This window comes from Mauremys mutica, chromosome 18 (assembly GCF_020497125.1).
Source record: "Mauremys mutica isolate MM-2020 ecotype Southern chromosome 18, ASM2049712v1, whole genome shotgun sequence".
Taxonomy (NCBI): Eukaryota; Metazoa; Chordata; order Testudines; family Geoemydidae; genus Mauremys; species Mauremys mutica.
Window position 1 is genome coordinate 5,244,857 of NC_059089.1, and position 18,107 is coordinate 5,262,963.

Sequence of the window (18,107 nt, forward strand, 5' to 3'; positions counted from 1 at the left end):
ACTTCCCGCTGAGATGCTGGGAGCCCTTAGCTGTCACTGAACTTAACTGGAGTTGAGAGCACTCAATGCTTTGCAAGGCCAGCCCTTGGGGTATGTCTACACTGCGAAAAAGAAAAAAAAACTTGCATCCGAAGAAGTGGGTATTCACCCATGAAAGCTCATACTGCAAAACGTCTGTTAGTCTATAAGGTGCCACAGGATTCTTTGCTGCTTCTCAAGAAAAAAAAAGTTAACTTGAGTTAAAATAGTAATGAAGACACAAAACTCCATTTTTAAATTTGGGTTAGCAGCTCAGGTCACAGCCTAAAGCTAACCCCAGTTAAGAACACACCTTTGCAAGTGCACTTTACTTCATTGGAAGTGGTGGTGTGACTGTAGTGCAGGCACAGGTCACAATAGTAGTGTAGATAGACGTGGTAGTATGGGCTTCAGCACAGGCTACAATCGGCTGAAGGCCCTGCCTGCATACTCTGGTTGCTAGCCTGGGCTGAAGCCCAGGCCACCTCATCTCCAGTACTATTGTTGCCTGTGTTAGCTAGATCACATCATTCCTTGCAGAGCATTAGGAGTAAGGTGGTTGGAGGCTGGCATGGGGTAGGCAGCTTGCTACTATGGAAGTCACAGGGCTAAGGCGAATTCCCCAGTAGGACTGAGTAGGGGCAGCAGTATAGGTTAGAATATAAATGGTATTTCAGTGGGCTTGTTTGTAAAAATACCTTATGCTCAGGCTGTAGCTCCCTCACCTCCTTCTTTTCAAGGTCAAGGGTTTCTAGCCTAGCGGCTGGTTCTCAGAACGGAGTGTGGATTTGGGTGGCCCACTCTGATTGGGAATTGCAGGTTGGGAAAAGGCTGGCTATGGAGACCTGTCCCCAGGCAGCAGCCAGACCCTCTACGCTGCTGTGCTGTAAAGGCTACTTTGATGTGGGGATGGCTTCAGCATGGCTTTAAAAAGGGGATTGTTTGAAAATAAGGACTGACGTTCCCAGCCTGCCCTAGGAAGGGAGGCGCTCGCTGGGGAAGCAGGCACAGCTCGTACCAGCTGCAAAAGCCCTGCACACAGAGAGAAACACAAGGCAGGAGCCGGGGGCAGATGTCACAGCTGGCCCCTGGCTTTCTAATGGGCTGATCGAAACCCCCTGCTCCAGCCCTCCCCCCGCGTGAGCAGCCTTCAAAGGCCACCACGCAGCGCTGGGGCTCAGGCGGCCCTGCCATTGCCCCGGGGTCGGGGTGCGCGGAGCTGCCGCACGCGCCGGAGCAGGGGCCTGGCCCGGGGCCGGGGTGCGCGGAGCTGCCGCACGCGCTGGGCAGGGGCCTTTCGCCGGCGCTGCCCCTGGCCGGCTGCCCCGGTGTCCTTGGGTCGCATCCAGCTTTCTCCTCTCGCTGCCGAGCGCCCCTTGCCCCCCCCCTTCACACGCCTTCCGTGATGTCAGCCCGGGGGGAGGGGAGCGGGACCCTCCCATCTCCCAGCCTCCTGCAGCCGCCAAGGAGAAGGCAGCACACGGGGAAACAGCGGTTTGCTGAAGCGTTTCACTAGCAAGAGCCGGGTCTATTGTGCGTCTCCTGCCGGCTGCCAGGAGATGAATGGCAGGAGGCGATACAGATCCTGGGCCATGGCAGCGCTTGGCCCCTTGAATGCCAAGCTGGGATGCTGAGTGCACGTGGCTCCGCGACAGGAGGAATAAAGCAGCAGATCGGGGCTTACTGCTGGACGTCTGGCCGTCTCTTTGTTCTCGCTGGTTCCCCTCAGCGTTATGGGCAGAGGTTTTGTGCAATGAATGCTGCCTCCAAAGCGTTTCTCCCAGCGAATATGGGCACAGCTGTATCCAGGAGGAAGACTCTGAGGAATGATGCTATATCTTCTGTAGCAGCTAAAGTTAGGTGAGTGAGAACCTCGGTCTAGACAAGCTTATAGCAAGGGTGCGTTAAAAATAACTACCCAAGAAGATTCTGGCACTGCCTTGCTAAGCGAAATGCCCACACAATTCAACGTGCTGCCTGGGGTGTGCAGTCTGACTGGCTAACTGCATTACAAATGTCAGTGTAGAAGAAATCTGGGCATATGCAGAGGGCAGGGTGTGTGTGTGAGGGGGCATAATGAGACTCAGTATTGCAGGTGTTTGCATTTGTCTCCTCTCTTTCTTTCTGGTGAAATTCAGAAAATCTAAAATGTTTGCACCGAACATGCAAACATTTTAGATGTCTCATAGTTTTTCCAGACAAGGTAATATCCTTGCAAAGCAAACTGTCTTGTCAGTTTAATCAGGCTTGTTTGTGTGGGTGGGGAGAGAATGTGATGCTGGTTTCCTTGCTCCCTTTAACCTGCAGGCTCCAGTGGAGAATACTGCTTATTTATTTTTAGCTTTATTCTGGCTTTCCAGTGGGTTTAAATAGCAAATGACATGAGGTGTAAGGAATCACCTGCCTAGCGGGAGGCCTGTCAAAAAATTACTCATGGGAATAACACAAACAAATGTTTAATAGCATTGATTTGCAATCAGGAAATCACATTTGGTGTATGAATTTTACATATATAATGACATAACTTTTTGTGTTCCTCAGAAACACCCTGTGGGGCAAAATCTCACTGTCCCTTTGGTTACTGTATGTGTGAGTGAGCACCTTAAGGACTAATGAACAGTGCAGTTCACGCTGCATTTAGTATGGGTGCATTAAGCTAATAGAATCTCTCTCTCTGAACAATCCTTCTGTAGGGAATGTAACTAATGGCTACTTAGAGTAGGAACATTTTTCAGTAGACACTACATTGTACGTCTGCAGTCTAGAAATGCTGACATACACAGTAACAGGGCCGGCTTTAGGAAGTGCGGGGCCCAATTTGAACAGTTTCAACGGGGCCCTGGCAGGGATGACTTAAAAAAAAAATGTAAAAAAACACGTGGGGCTTACACTCACCGGGCGGTGCTCCAAGTCTTCGGCGGCGGGTCCTTAACTCGCTCCAGGTCTTCGGTGGCACTGAAGGACCCGCCGCCGAAGACCCAGAGCGAGCGAAGGACCCGCTGCCGAAGTGCCGCTGAAGACCCAGAGCGCCGCCAGGTGAGTAAAAATTAAAAAGGTGCCCCTAGCCAGAGAAGGGATTCTCACTGGGCACGGGGCCCTCTTAGGCGCGGGGCCCGATTCGGGAGAATTGGTGGAATAGGCCTAAAGCCAGCCCTGCCTATACACATATGGCTAATATTTGAAAAATATCTAATATATGATAAATATTTGCTTATCCTGTGCAAAACTGAAAGTTCACTCCTAAATGTCTGACATGCTAGCACCTACGATTGTACCATGCAATTCTCTCAAGTGTCGTATAACTGTTTTCAAATGAACAACCTTCAAAGAGTTAATTCAGGGCATATTCCCCAGCTTTGCTAGCATCATCAATTGGTGTTGCTTATTATGCCCTCTGCCAAATGCCAGCCCCACTGAGGCAGGGGTTTAATGTTTTAATGAGCTAGTCATCAGAGTGGATCCTTTCATTCCTTGTAAATGGCAAATACTTTGAGTTTGCCTGGTTTGGTTTGCATCTGCATGTCTGACCACACGGCTGGTGGTAGTTTTCCCAGTGAGGTGATCGTCAATTCCCCCTGTAATAAAAAAGCCATCCTGTGAAAAGCCAAACCTACCAAATATCCCTATTTCTTGGAACGTCTCAGGCCATTACGTTTACCCTTTGAAAGGTTTTCTTTTCTTAGTACTTGATCCATGCTATAGAATTTGGGCATATATTGCCCATCCCTGTTACCTTTTAATATGGTAAGACTTATGAGGAAAGATTAATAAAACTGGGAATTTTCAGCTTGGAAAAGAGACGACTAAGAGGGGTACAATAGAGGTCTATAAAATTATGACTGGTGTGGAGAAAGTAAATAAGGAAATATTATTTACTCCTCATAACACAAGAACTAGGAGTCACCAAATGAAATGAATAGGCAGCATATTTAAAACAAACAAAAGGAAGTATTTCTTCATACAATGCACAGTCAACCTGTGGAAATCCTTGCCAGAGGATGTTGTGAAGGCCAAGATAGGGTTCAAAAAAGACTAGATAAGTTCATGGAGAATAGGTTCATCAATGACTATTAACCAGGATGGGCAGGCAGAGCCTCTGTTTGCCAGAAGCTGTTCATCCCCTCTGAAGCATCTGGCCCTGGCCACTGTCAGAAGACAGGATACTTTGGTCTGATCCAGTGTGGCCGTTCTTATGGCTCCTGGGAGATCCTGAAAACCTTGTCTGTTGCTTGATGGGACTTGGGATTTTTTTTTTTTAAATATAGATGAGCTTCACATCTTAAACTGACTGTGGAATATTGGCCATGAAGATGGCAGAGAGCTGGCTCCATCCCTGCTGTATGGCAAACGCAGCTGCAGCCCTCTAGAGATATTTGCCTTTTGCTTCCTAGTGGCTGCTGGGCTGATATTATGTGGACAATCATAAAGGGAATAGGTCCATTAGTAGCACTGACTGCTTCCCCAGTTTTAGCCGTTCACTGCTAAGCAGATTGGAGGAAGTGAACTTTTCATATCAACCCGGGGCAGGCTCTTTTTGCTAGAAAAAATTATAGCGGAGTTCTCTGTAGAGCCCAGTCGATGCTGCGCTGACAAATAGACTTAAAGCAACTTGTCACTCTGAAGCGCTAAGGCACAGCATTAAATCCCAGTGATGGTAATAGTGGGGTAAGAAGAGAGGAAGTGATGTAGTTAGAAATGGACAGTGCAGAAGGCAATATAGTTCAGATTATTTTTAGGGCTGTCAAGCAATTAAAATTAATCGCAATTAATCACACGATTAAAAAAATTAATCATGATTAATTGCACTGTTAATAATAGAATACCATTTATTTAAATATTTTGGATGTTTTCTTCATTTTCAAATAGATTGATTTCAATTACAACACAATAAAAAGTGTACAGTTCTCACTTTATATTTTTGATTACAAATATTTGCACTGTAAAAAACAAAAGAAATAGAATTGAAAAAGATATCTCATACAAGTACTGTAGCGCAATCTCTTTATCATGAAAGTTGAACTTACAAATGTAGAATTATGTACAAAAAAACCCCTGCATTCAAATGTAAAACTTTAGAGCCTACAAGTCCACCCAGTCCTACTTCTTATTCAGCCAATTCCTCAGACAAACAAGTTTGGTTACAATTTGCAGGAGATAATGCTGCCTGCTTCTTGTTTACAATGTCATCTGAAAGTGAGAACAGATGTTTGCATGGCACTTTTGTAGCTGGCGTCACAAGATATTTACGTACCAGATGTGCTAAAGATTCATATGTCCCTTCATGCTTCAGCCACCATTCCAGAAGACGTGCGTCCTTGGTGATGACGGGTTCTGCTCAATAACGATCCAAAGCAGAGCGGACCGACGCATGTTCATTTTCATCATCTGAATCAGATGCCACTAGTAAAAAGTTGGGGGTTTTTTTGGTTTTTTTTTTTTTTGGTGGTGGTTCAGATTCTGTATTTTCTGCATTGGAGCATTGCTCTTTTAAGACTTCCAAAAGCATGCTCCGTCCCTCTCAGATTTTTGGAAGGCACTTCAAATTCTTAAACCTTGGGTCGAGTGCTGTAGCTATCTTTAGAAATCTCACATTGGTACCTTCTTTGCATTTTGTCAAATCTGCTATGAAAGTGTCCTTAAAATCAACAACATGTGCTGGGTCATCATTCGAGCCTGCTATAACATGAAATATATGGCACAATGCAGGTAAAACAGAACAGGAGACGTACAATTCTCCAAGTCATTCAGTCACAAATTTAATAAATGCATTATTTTTTTAATGAGCATCATCAGCATGGAGCCTGCTGAATTCACCGCAGCAATTATGAGCACTGTAAACACCACACGCAGTATCCGAGAGTATATGCAGAACCAGAACCTGCCAAAGCAAAACCAGGCAAGGAGGTGACAGCAGCACACTGACGAGACTGATGAGGACATAGACATGGACATAGACTTCTCGCAAAGTACGGGCCCCGACAGTGTGCACATTATGGTGTTAATGGGGCAGGTTCATGCTGTGGAACGCCGATTCTGGGCCCGGGAAACAAGCACAGACTGGTGGGACCGCATAGTGTTGCAGGTGTGGGACGATTCCCAGTGGCTGTGGAACTTTCGCATGCATAAGGGCACTTTCATGGAACTTTGTGACTTGCTTTCCCCTGCCCTGAAGTGCCAGAATACCAAGATGAGAGCAGCCCTCACAGTTGAGAAGCGAGTGGCGATAGCCCTGTGAAACCTTGCAACGCCAGACAGCTACCGGTCAGTCGGGAATCAATTTGGAGTGGGCAAATCTACTGTGGGGGCTGCTGTGATCCAAGTAGCCCACGCAATAAAAGACTGCTATCAAGGGTAGTGACTCTGGGAAATGTGCAGGTCATAGTGGATGGCTTTGTTGCAATGGGATTCCCTAACTGTGGTGGGGCGATAGGGATAAGGGTTCCATCTATCTTGGCACTGGAGCACCAAGCCAGCGAGTACATAAACTGCAAGGGGTACTTTTCAATGGTGTTGCAAGCACTGGTGGATCACAAGGGACATTTCACCGGCATCAATGTGGAATGGCCTGGAAAGGTACATGACACTCACGTCTTCAGGAACTCTGGTCTGTTTCAAAAGCTGCAGGAAGGGATTTTCTTCCCAGACCAGAAAATAACCATTGGGGATGTTGAAATGCCTACAGTTATCCTTGGGGACCCAGCCTGCCCCTTAATGCTATGGCTCATGAAGCCAGACACCGGCAGCCTGGACAGTGGTCAGGAGCTGTTCAACTATAGGCTGAGCAAGTGCAGAATGGTGGTAGAAGGTGCATTTGGATGTTTAAAAGCGCGCTGGCGCAGTTTACTGACTCAGACCTCAGCAAAACCAATATTCCCACTGTTATTACTGCTTGCTGTGTGCTCCACAATATCTGAGAGTAAGGGGGAGACGTTTATAGCGGGGTGGGAGGTTGAGGCAAATCGCCTGGCCACTGATTACGCGCAGCGAGACACCAGAGCGGTTAGAAGAGCACAGCAAGACGCACTGTGCATCAGAAAAGCTTTGAAAACCAGTTTCATGACTGGCCAGGCTATGGTGTGAAAGTTCTATTTGTTTCTCCTTGATGAACCCTCCCCCTACCTCCTTGGTTCACTCTACTTCCCTGTAAGCTAAACACCCTCCCCTCCCACCTTTGATCACCGCTTGCAGAGGCAATAAAGTCATTGTTGCTTCACATTGATGCATTCTTTATTAATTCATCCCACAAATGGGGGTAGCCCAGGAGGGGTGGGGGAGGAGGGAAGGACATGGCCACACCGCACTTTAAAACTTAAACTTAAAAACTTTAAAACTTATTGAAGGCCAACCTTCTGTTGCTTGGGCAATCCTCTGGGGTTAATCTGAATAATTCCAAATTCTTTGTTTATATAAAACCTCATGCACATGTAGCATAACTCGGGTGAGAGCTGATAAGCTCTTATTTCCCCACATAGATCATTTACATGGAATGATGCAGAGGAAGAATTTGTGACACACACCAAACCAACCAACTAACCCTGCGGTCTCTTCATTTCATGCATGTGAAGCCTCATTACGTGCATACAAAGGAATGGCACCCTAGGGGCCTGACCCTGCAAATCCTTACTCGCACAAGTAGCCCTTGCTCGTGTGAGTTACCCATTGACACCATGTGAACAAGGACTGCTTGTATGAGTAAGGATTCCTGGGATCAGGTTCCTAAGTTTGGACTTGTATAATGCAAGGGCTGTATTGTGGCTGATACCTGGATGGGTACGCAAGGGGATGGGAGGGCACAAGGAGCCTTCACCCTGCTTGTGTTCAAAAAAAGAACTAGATAAATTCATGGTGGATAGGTCCATCAATGGGTACTAGCCAGGATGGGCAGGGATGGTGTCCCTGGCCTCTGTTTGCCAGAAGCTGGGAATGGGTGACAGGGGATGGATCACTTGATGATTCCCTGTTCTGTTCATTCCCTCTGGGGCACCTGGCACTGGCCACTGTCCGAAGACAGGATACTGGGCTAGATGGACCTTTGGTCTGACCCGTATGGCTGTTTTCATGTTCTTATGTCCCTGAGGCAGAGGTGAAAGTGGACAGGTACGGGCCGGTACGGGTCTGTACACGGCCACTGTTCAAGCACTGCCAGGGCAGCGTTTTAACGTCGCTGCCCCGTTTGCCCCCCCAGGGCCACCAACGGGGTGGGGAGGGGGAAAAGGGACAGCTGCCTTGGGGCCCTACGATTTAAGAGGGCCTGGGGCTCCTGGCTGCCGCTGCCACTACTGCAGCAGTGGCCAGAGCCTTGGGCCCTTTTAAATTGGTGCCGGAGCCCTGGGTGATGCTGGGCTGGGCTGGGCAGTGCAGAAGGGCTGGCTGGGGGAGGCTGACCCCCCCCCCCGCCCCACACCCCTTCCGGGGTCCCGGAGCTGGACCTCGTACCAGTGAGCCTTTTATGTTACTTTCACCCTTGCCCTGAGGCATGGGTCAGTCACATTAGCAGCCCCTGCATCCTCCTAAGTTTTCAAGCTAGACAAATTCAGACTGGAAATAAGGCATAATTTTTTAACAGTCAGAGTAATTAACCACTGGAACCATGTACCAAGGGTTCTGGTGGATTCTCCATCACTGACCATTTTTAAATCAAGCCTGGATGTCTTTCTAAAAGATCTACTCTAGGAACAATTCTGGGGCAGGTCTCTGGCCTGTGCTATACTGGAGGTCAGCCCAGATGATCACAATAGTCCCTTCAGCCTTGAAATCTAGGAATGTCCCAAGTGCAAGGGTGGCTTCCTGCTGGTGCCCCTTGGAATGCTACCCTGACAATGGAGTAGGGCTCTATCTCTGCCCCTCCCCAGCCCCCCACTGTAACAAAGGCATGCTGCACTCTCCTAAGGGGTGCTGCAGTGGGTGCTCTGCTTTGTACTTGGCTGTTCAGGGAGGCAGAGGAGGGGAGCACTGCCCCCAAAACAAGCCTGTCTCAAGGGAACATCCAGGTTTTGGACTAGACAAGTGTGTGGAGTGGATGACCATATCAAAGCCTTAGCACACTACGTTTGCTATGTGTAGCTAAGCAGAGAACAAAGCCCTGCTGCTTTCACAGGTGGAATCAGCTCTCCAGCTCAATACATTTTGCATCCTGCAATGCTGAAGTTATTAGTCCTGGGGAAATCAGATCGCTTCCCTTCTTTACTTCTCTGATAGTCTCCATTCCCAGTGTTATATTGTTTGCGGCTCACAACTGGGCCTTCCATCCTTACCTATGCCAGGCACACTTGTGAATACACCCTGGGGAGATTGTGTATATATGCAGCGAGGAAAACTCCTGACTGCATGGGTGAAGGGCTGTTGCACTGTCCTGTCATCAAGTGGCAGAATAGAAGGGAAGTCAGGAGCTGAGTAAGTGTAAATTTGAGCACAAGTGCTGTTGCTTTCACAAGCAGCCTCTCACGGCAGCAACTGCAGCTTCACCTTGAGAGGCAGAGGCTTACTCTGAGGTCAAGCACCTCCGAAGGAGAAAGATAACAAAAGTACTCCAGCAGAGAGAGAGAGAGCGCTGTCCCCATTGTAGGTCACCTTCTTACTCTGCTACCTACTTGTTGTAAATGTAATTATTGTCATGAGCTTGTTTGTTTATTTTTACTGGTCTTAATTACCTTTAAACAATCCTGTTCAGTAGCACCAGAGGAAGTGTAATGGGAGCCCCATAGCTTGGGGTAAGGTGAATGGATGGCTATTCATATTGTAGGAGCTGGGGCTGCTAACATGTTGGAACATAAAGAAAAAGGACCAGAAGATTGATTGGGACTGGAATGTAGAGGCTCTCTCCACTAGGCTGCCAGTCTGAATTTGACCCAAGCTGGTAGCCATCTCAGGGCCACTGGGCAGCTCTCGGAAACGAGGCAGTGCAGCCCAGTTTCCAGTGGTCAGGTTTCCAAGTCAGAAAAAACAAGACCATATTGTATAACAGTTGGTCCCCTTGTTTGCAGTCTCACCAGAGGCCAAAGGCTGAACAAACCATGGAGCTGCACTTCCACCTCGCTCCTAGAGATGTTCCAGACCGATACAAGTTGAGGCACCCCTAGCCATCATAGTATACTTGTGTTGGCATCAGCTGGAAGTAGAGGGAGGAACAAGGGGACTTTTGGGAAATAGCACTCATTAAAATGCTCTTTGTGATCGCAAATAGCTGTTTCTACACTAACCTTTACTCCTCTCTTTTTGTATCTGCTGCTGTGTGTTCCCTGGCATTTGGACTTTCAGGGCAGCAAAGGCTTTTGGAGAGTATCTTTCACAAAACCACCCTGAGGGCAGAAACGGCTCAGGTAAGAGAAATCTTGTGTGACCTTTATACTGATGTTTGGGTGGTGCTCCTGTGTCACAGTGGACTTTATACTAAATGCCCTATTCTTATAAAGAGTCAGTGTGGGGTGTCAGCACCTGAGAGGAGAGGGCCCCACCCCTTGGAGCCCAATGTTTAAAGCACTTTAGAAGAAAAGGCTGAGATAATCTGCACTTGGTGAGTTGGGGGTATAAGTTCTGTTCGTAGAGGACAGGTGCCATATCACAAAACCATCATGACAGCTGGCCTCCCTTGAAGGAAGTCTCAGCAGAGAGCATAAAGACTGAAATGCACAAGGAGACTGAGCTGGTGCTTCCTTGTCTTCACTTGGAGAAAAGGTCTGTTTTAATATGTTAAAATCCTAGTGCAGGCAAGGCAGTGTAGTGTTCACCCATATTCGTTGGTTGAGATAAGCTCCAGGCTCACTCCTAGGGTTTACCTTCACCAGCGTGTTAAAATTACAGTTACCTTGTCTCCACTAGGATTTTAGCATGTTAGCTAATGTGTTAAAATAAAAACACACCTGTGTAGTGTAGACACCCCTAGAGGTGGTCCCTTGTAAGCAAGTAAAAAAAATAATAATGGAGATATACCTGTCTCCTAGAATGGACCTCAATCACCTTTCCAGTCCAGCCCCCTGCCTTCACTAGCAGGACCAAGTACTGATTTTTGCCCCAGCTCCCTAAAGGATTGAACTCACAACCCTGGGTTTAGCAGGCCAATGCTCAAACCACTGAGCTATCCCTCCCCATATTGGTGGGTGTGACTCTCCGTCACTGTCAGTCTCTGAGGGAGGCCATGTCCCTTTGCTACATCCCTATAGTTCAGTGCTGAGGCATTTTGATGGGAGAAGCCTGCCCGGCTGCTCCCTTTGGTGTCTCTGTTCTGTAGAGAAAGCAGGGGCGGCTCCAGGCCCCAGCACGCCAAGCACGTGCTTGGAGCAGCATGCCGTGGGGGGTGCTCTGCCGGTCGCCGGGAGGGCGGCAGGCGGCTCCGGCGGACCTCCCGCAGGCACGTCTGCGGGAGGTCCACCAGAGCCGCGGGACCGGCGACCGGCAGAGCGCCCCCCGCGGCGTGCCGCCGTGCTTGGGGCAGCGAAATGGCTAGAGCCGCCCCTGAGAGAAAGACAAGAGGCTCCAGAGCTGTCGAAACAAAACATTTCACTAGCAGTGCAGCCACTAAAAACCCTCAGGAAAACATCAGGCTCCTCCACAGGGGAGGAAGTTATTTAATAGAATGTAAAATCTAGCATTTGCAATTTGAGGCCTCAGCAACACAGCTGACATTTTGCATGTGTGGGGAAATATCTTTTGCCCCAAATGTATAAAATAATGTCAGCTTGTGCCAGACAGCCAGATAACTCCCTGCTTAGTCAGTGCTGACAACCTACAGAATTGGTCTGCCTGCTGAAGTATATTGATTTAAAACAATGCCCCTCCTGCTGTATATTCTCTTCCCCATTCACAGAGCGTGATGTCCCTTTGTATTTGTTAGGTATGATAGTCTCAGACAAAATGTCTCTAGGGTTTCGATGATTCATAGGTACCAAGGCCAGAAGGGACCATTGTGATCCATGAGGAGATCAGTAATGTCTGCTTCAATGCCGCATGCTATGGAGAACAGGCAAGTGCCTTCAGCACAGTTGCCCTGACTCAGACCTAGCAGGAATAACGAAGAAATGATGGTTTTAGTATGCTCAGCATCACTGTGCATGGGGGAAAATGGAACTAATGGAGGCTCGTTATTCTCAGAACCTGGAACATGTATATGTGCACTTACAGTGGTGCATGCTCAGAAAGATGGTCTCCTGTTTCTGTTCCCATGTTCTTGGATCCATATTGGCCTTGAGGGGACAAATCCAAGTGTTTGTGAAACTATCTGTCCGTGGGCATGGATCGGACAGTGAAAGGGTCAAATAAATTTACTTCTGCCTGGAGCCCTTATGGAAAAATCTTAGAGACTTGAATAGGAACTAAATCAATAGGGTTCAATAGAAATTGGTCTAAAAGTCTGTAGAATATAATAGAGAATGCAGTCTTTTTTTCCATAGATTTATTAATCATCCTATGGCATTCTATATAATTTAGCATATTCCATAGGATATGATGGAACAAAACTCATGACAGTAGGAAGGTTATTCTGTTAAATGCAGAAGGGATTTTGTGGGTGCAAAATGTGGGCACAAGTTTCCGTTGTCCCACAAGCAGAGAGGTCAGATATCAGCTTTTCTGCAAATGTTCCATACTATGGGCTTGATCCTTGAGCACTCTGGCTTTAATCTAGCAAAGCCCTTAAAGGGTGTGCTTAACTTCTATGAGCTTCACTTTAAGCATTTAATTTATTCCATTGAAGATTAGGGTTGGAAGAAACCTCAGGAGATCATCTAGTCCAACACCAACTAAATCATCCCAGCCAGGGATTTCTCAGGCTGGGCCTTAAAAACCTCTAAGGAAGGAGATTCTACCACCTCCCTAGGTAACCCATTCCAGTGCTTCACCCAGGGCCGGCTCCAGGCACCAGCATCCCAAGCAGGTGCTTGGGGTGGCAATCTGCAAGGGGCAGCAGTTTGTGTGTTTTTGCCCCCAACAGGGCGCCGTATTGCCGCCGCGGATGGCGGGAGCAGTCCGTGTGCCATTAGGGCGGCACGCGTGTTTCCGCGGCGGCGGCAATTCAGCGGCAGCTTCTACGTTCATCTGTCCACAGCAGCGCAGCTTCTGTCTTCCGGCTGAAGACAGAAACTGCTGCTGAATTGCGGTGGAAATGCATGTGCCTCCTTAACAGCACATGGACTGCCCCCGCCGTCCGGCGGCAATTCGGCGCACTGCTTGGGGCGGCAAAACCAGTAGAGCCGGCCCTGGCTTCACCATCATTCTAGTGAAGTAGTGTTTCCTAATATCCAACCTAGACCTTCCCCACTGCAACTTGAGACCATTGCTCCTTGTTCTGTCATCTGCCACCACTGAGAACAGTCTAGATCCATCCTCTTTGGAACCCCCTTTCAGGTAGTTGAAAGCAGCTATCAAATCCCCCCTCAGTCTTCTCTTCTGCAGACTAAAGAAGCCCAGTTCCCTCAGCCTCTCCTCATAAGTCATGTGCCCCAGCCTGTACTTTATTGCTTTGTTGGATTGGGTCCAGAGTGGTCATCATCTTGCAGGATTGAGCCTCGTGTGTATGTGATTGCACAGCATGTGTGTGTGCACTATATGTGCAGCTGTGTTGTATATGTACAGGCACACTGAGAGTCATCAACTGGTGAGACCTGCAGGCTTTTTAGTGTAAAAACTGGTGTTATAAAAAGGGATCATAGGTTGCTCTTTTTATTATTGACTATTTATGCTGTGGTAGTGCCCTGACGCCTCAATCAGGATCCAGGCCACAGTGTGCTAGGCATTTCACAAATGCATAGTGAGAGACAGTCCCTAACTTAGAGTCTATCGACTAATTTAAAACCAGACAAAACAACTGTGGGTAATAGGATAGGGAGGATAGAAACACCTGGCTACGTAGACTAGCTGTGCACGCAGCGTCACCGCTTAGAATATCATGGGAAGTTATTTCCTTGAAGTGTCAGTAATGGGCATTGCTGTTTACACTCCTTCACTCACTGGGACATGACTGATTCTGAATGATAAGAGAGGCCACATGTATGATAAATCCTCAACTAAGAGAAACTGTTTCACAGAACCCATTGTACTAATCCACCTGGGTATCCCTTTGACAAGGGGACTCTCACAGCCATGCACATGCTGCTGGCCAGATGTTTTAGTAGCACAGTGCTAGATTGAGAGAGAGCTGAGGCATCTCTTTCAACCCTTGCTTAACAGAAGTAGGAGAATCCTTCTTGTTACCCATTTAAATCTTAATCAAATCAATTATAGATTTTTTTTTCAAGCTGTGTTGAGGGGCCTTCATCCAGTCTCCCTGCACAGGAGCTCTCCTGAGCACCTGGACTCATTCTCCTGGCTGGCAGTGCCTGAGATATGTCTTGGCTTTGGAGGTGAATAGATTTTTGCCATCTGCTAACCATACTCCTCATTTGTTTCCCCTCTGGTGGGAATTTGGCAGCTTCTTTCTGCAGGAGAGAAAGTTTCCAGTGCTCTCCTGCCTATGTGTTCTTCCAGACACAGCTCTTGTCTCAGCCTTAAGGCATGCACTCCAACAGTCCAGGCTCTTTGAAGAGCGCTTGCAAACTCTAACAAATTTTGCCATCTTTCATCCATTCTCTTGAAATAGCTGTGCAGTTGGTCTGTGCTTCCTTTCTCATGTGTTGATTTGTTTGTGATTTTTTTGTGGTTACAGAGATTGTTGTGTTTGATCAGAAACTGCCTCCTTTCTCACTAGCCTGATCCTATTGTTTAGTGCCAGAGCTGTAACAGAGCAATCACTTTGTGGGGATGGTCGTGACATCACAGAATGGATCAGATGATGGCTAAACTGGAGTTTATTTTCAGGACTTGAAGTATTTGAAATATGCATTCATGTTTCATATATATTTCAGGAACTCTGGTAGAGACAGCATGGGTTCCTGACAGCTATGGGAAACATGAATGTGTATTTCACTGCAATATTTTGGCTCTAGATTTTTCTATACAAATTATATTTTTCACTTATTGTGTCACCTGAATTTCCATTTCTTCCTCTTTCCTCTTGTAACTCACTCTATTTTCACTGTTCTGCCTGCCTGACTCTTGTTTTTTAACTGCCCCCCTTTTTCAGTCTAAATTGCTCCTCTGTCCTTCCTCCTACGTTCCACCTTTACATCCACTCCAATCGGCCCCTGCATGCGCTCACGCGCTCTCTCTCTCCCCTAAATTCACCCCCCTCTATCCCAGATGGAGTCCCAGGAGGGCAGGGACATCGTCTTGTCCCTAGGATCAGACCAGTCCTGCCTTTCCCCACTAGAGTCCGGGGGAGCCAGAGGCACTCAGATACAGCAGTGACAGAAGCCTTACAGCTCTCTGGGTAGCAGGAACCTCATTCCCCTAGGAGCACTGGGGACAGAGGCAGGGGCGGCTCTACCTTTTTGGCCGCCCCAAGCAGTCATGCGCGTGAGGCGCCCCGGAGCCGCGGGAGCAGCGGACCTCCCGCGGGCATGACTGCGGAGGGTCCGCTGGTCGCGCGGCTCGGCTGGACCTCCCGCAGCTGCGGACGGTTCGCAGGTCTGGCGGCTCCGCTGGAGCTGCCGCAGTCATGCCTGCGGGAAGTCCAGCCGAGCCGCGGGACGAGCGCCCCCTCCGCAGTCATGCCTGCGGCAGGTCCGGTCGTCCCGGGGCTCCGGTGGACCTCCCGCAGGCATGACTGCGGCAGGTCCGCCGGCCCAGCCTGCCGCCCCCCCGGGAAAGGGCCGCCCCACGCGCGTGCTTGCCGCGCTGGGATCTGGAGCCGGCCCTGGACAGAGGTTCCTCTTCTTCTGAAGGAGGAAGAGCTGGCAATGGTGCAGACTTCATGCCGAAGGGCAAGCAGATAGGAGTCTTCCAGCTGGAACACCTCTTCTTTTGCCAGGTGCAGCTAAGCCTTCAACTCTGAGGCAGAAAGCTGGAGCCCCAGAGACTCCCCATCCAGACACAAGCTCCTCCATTGAGATGCCAGCAGCATTGACACCCTCTGAATTCATTCCACCTGTGCCACACCCCATGATCTGACATTGATATTCCCTTTTGGTTTTGTGCTGACAGATGCTGGGGAGGGAAAGTAGCTGAACCTGTGGCTTTGGTAGTTCCAAACTGTTGCTTCATGTTGCACCAGTGACCTGATAATCTATTGTATTTCATAGGTAGCTTTTGCCTTTGGAGAGTGTGTGTGTGTGTGTTCACGTGCATGTGTCTGGAGAGTTTGTGTGTGTGAGATAGGGCAGGGAGCTGGGGGTGCAATAAATCATTGCAAACCAATTGTAGATGAGCAGGATGGGCCAGCTGCCACTGTCTGGATGGTTTGGCAAGCTGTGATTTATTTGGAAGGCTTTGGTTGGGGTGCTATTTTTCAATGCTTCTGCAGTTGATGGATGCCCAGCCCTCAGTCACTGAAGCTATTAATGGTAGGTAGTCTCCTCCTTCCCTATGGAATTAAACTCCAGTCTTTAGGAATAGGCAGACAGGAGTCTACACACTGCAGTACTCTGCAATGTTAGCAAGAACGATTTTGTTGGAGGAGTGGAGAGTGTTTTATTACCACTTAACATTTTTGTTCTACAGGGTTTTTTGAGGGAGGTGGGTCCCTGCTAACTAAACATGGGACTTGGTGGCTTCATGAGGGTGAGCTTTTGGGTGATTGGCAGTCCAGGTATGTGTTGCCTGCTTTGTGTCTTGTTGTGAAGGTGTTTTTCCAGGTGGGTTTAGAAGACAGCAGGCAGGTCTTCTCTGCTGTTGGACAGCTTGTCTTAGCTGTCATGTTGCTCATGGGAATAATTGACCATGCTGCATTTGTTTATTGTAGGCATGGGAACATGAGCCATTTTTCTGCCATTGCTGCCATTTTGGAATAGGCCAGCTGTTCTGTTAGATGATGTGTTATTGGTAGAGGATGAAGGTTCTGCATCCCTGTGGTCCACTGAGATATCTTTCTGGTGGTCCTTGGATGCTATGAGGAAAGATTGGGCCCATGCTGGCTGACCTAATGTAAACTTCATGCATAGCCTCGTGGCTGAGAATATAATGTGTGTGTGTGTGTGTGTGTGTCTCTCTCTCTCTTTCTCTGGTCAACCTGTCCTCTTTGTGTCTCCACCTCACCCCTTGATTATCACGATCAGTCAGGAGGTACCTGGTACAGGAAGGCTTCCAAGATGAGCAACATTTTTGTGGGCTGTACCAGCATTTTGAACCTCAAAAGCCACTGACCCTGATGAGCTCACTGGTACCAGCTGGAGGCTTTTCCTGTGAGTTCCTGGAGTGGAGTTAATGCAGAATAGATTGCTGTCCTCTCGGGTAATAATCCACAAGGGAGAGTAGGAAAAAGAATATATTAACCAACAGTCACGCACCGAGGCAGAGTTTAAAGGCTGCACACATCAAAGTAGTAAAGAAATAATCATTCCAAGTCTTACCATTCTGGGGGGGACGAGGGACGAGAGCCTCTAGACTTCCCAGAACTCCCTTTTCCCTGAGGCACACAGCAGCAGTGTTGGAGGTCCCAGGTTGAGATGTTGGCACAAGAAGACGTGGGTACAAACTAGCCATTAATAACTTTAGGTGGGAAAGAGAAGGATTCTAACCATCATAGGAGGCAGGTCTGGAACAGCCTCCCGACGGGAGATGGGTGGTGGGGGAACAACCTAGCTAGCCTTACGGTGGAGCTTGAAAAATTTATGAATGAGATTATATGGCAGAGTTGCCTGTGACATTGGGGGACTGGACTTCTGTGAGATCCTGGTGCAGGCTTCCCTACAGTCGTCTGATGTGAGGGTGAGAGAGAACAAGCCCAGGGCATGTCCCAGTCAAAGAAATAGAAATTAGGGGGGAAGCATTTGAGCAATTCCCCACAGTGCAGTGCTTTTCATGAGGTCTTTCTCTGGGATGGGGGCAGGAAGGCGCTCTGGGTCATTTCACGCTGCCTCACTGTCAGGCAGCTTCTCTTTCTGTTCCATCGGGTGAATTCAGAGGGTGGTTAGCTCTGGGAGGAAGGTAAGTAGTGCTGGGATGGTGTCTGTGAAGGAGCCAGTTCTCCAGTCTCCCACCTTCGTAAAGAAGATGGCCCAGGTAGCTGCTTGTGTAAGGAGAGGGCCTTTGAAGCAAGGGAAGATGGACTTACCAGTATGTCA

The 18,107-nt window shown here is 48.4% G+C and overlaps 1 protein-coding gene across 3 annotated transcripts in view; it reads left to right on the top strand.

Moving 5' to 3' along the window:
* Positions 1-1,464: 1,464 nt before the first annotated feature.
* Positions 1,465-18,107, top strand: part of NSMF (NMDA receptor synaptonuclear signaling and neuronal migration factor) — a 69,053-nt gene continuing 52,410 nt past the window's right edge. For all 3 annotated transcript variants that reach the window (XM_044992853.1, XM_044992854.1, XM_044992855.1), the window contains exons 1-2: positions 1,465-1,878; positions 10,276-10,337. In XM_044992853.1, the coding sequence (XP_044848788.1) occupies positions 1,646-1,878; positions 10,276-10,337 (295 nt within the window). In that variant the 5' untranslated portion in view covers positions 1,465-1,645. The remainder of the gene's footprint in view (positions 1,879-10,275; positions 10,338-18,107) is intronic.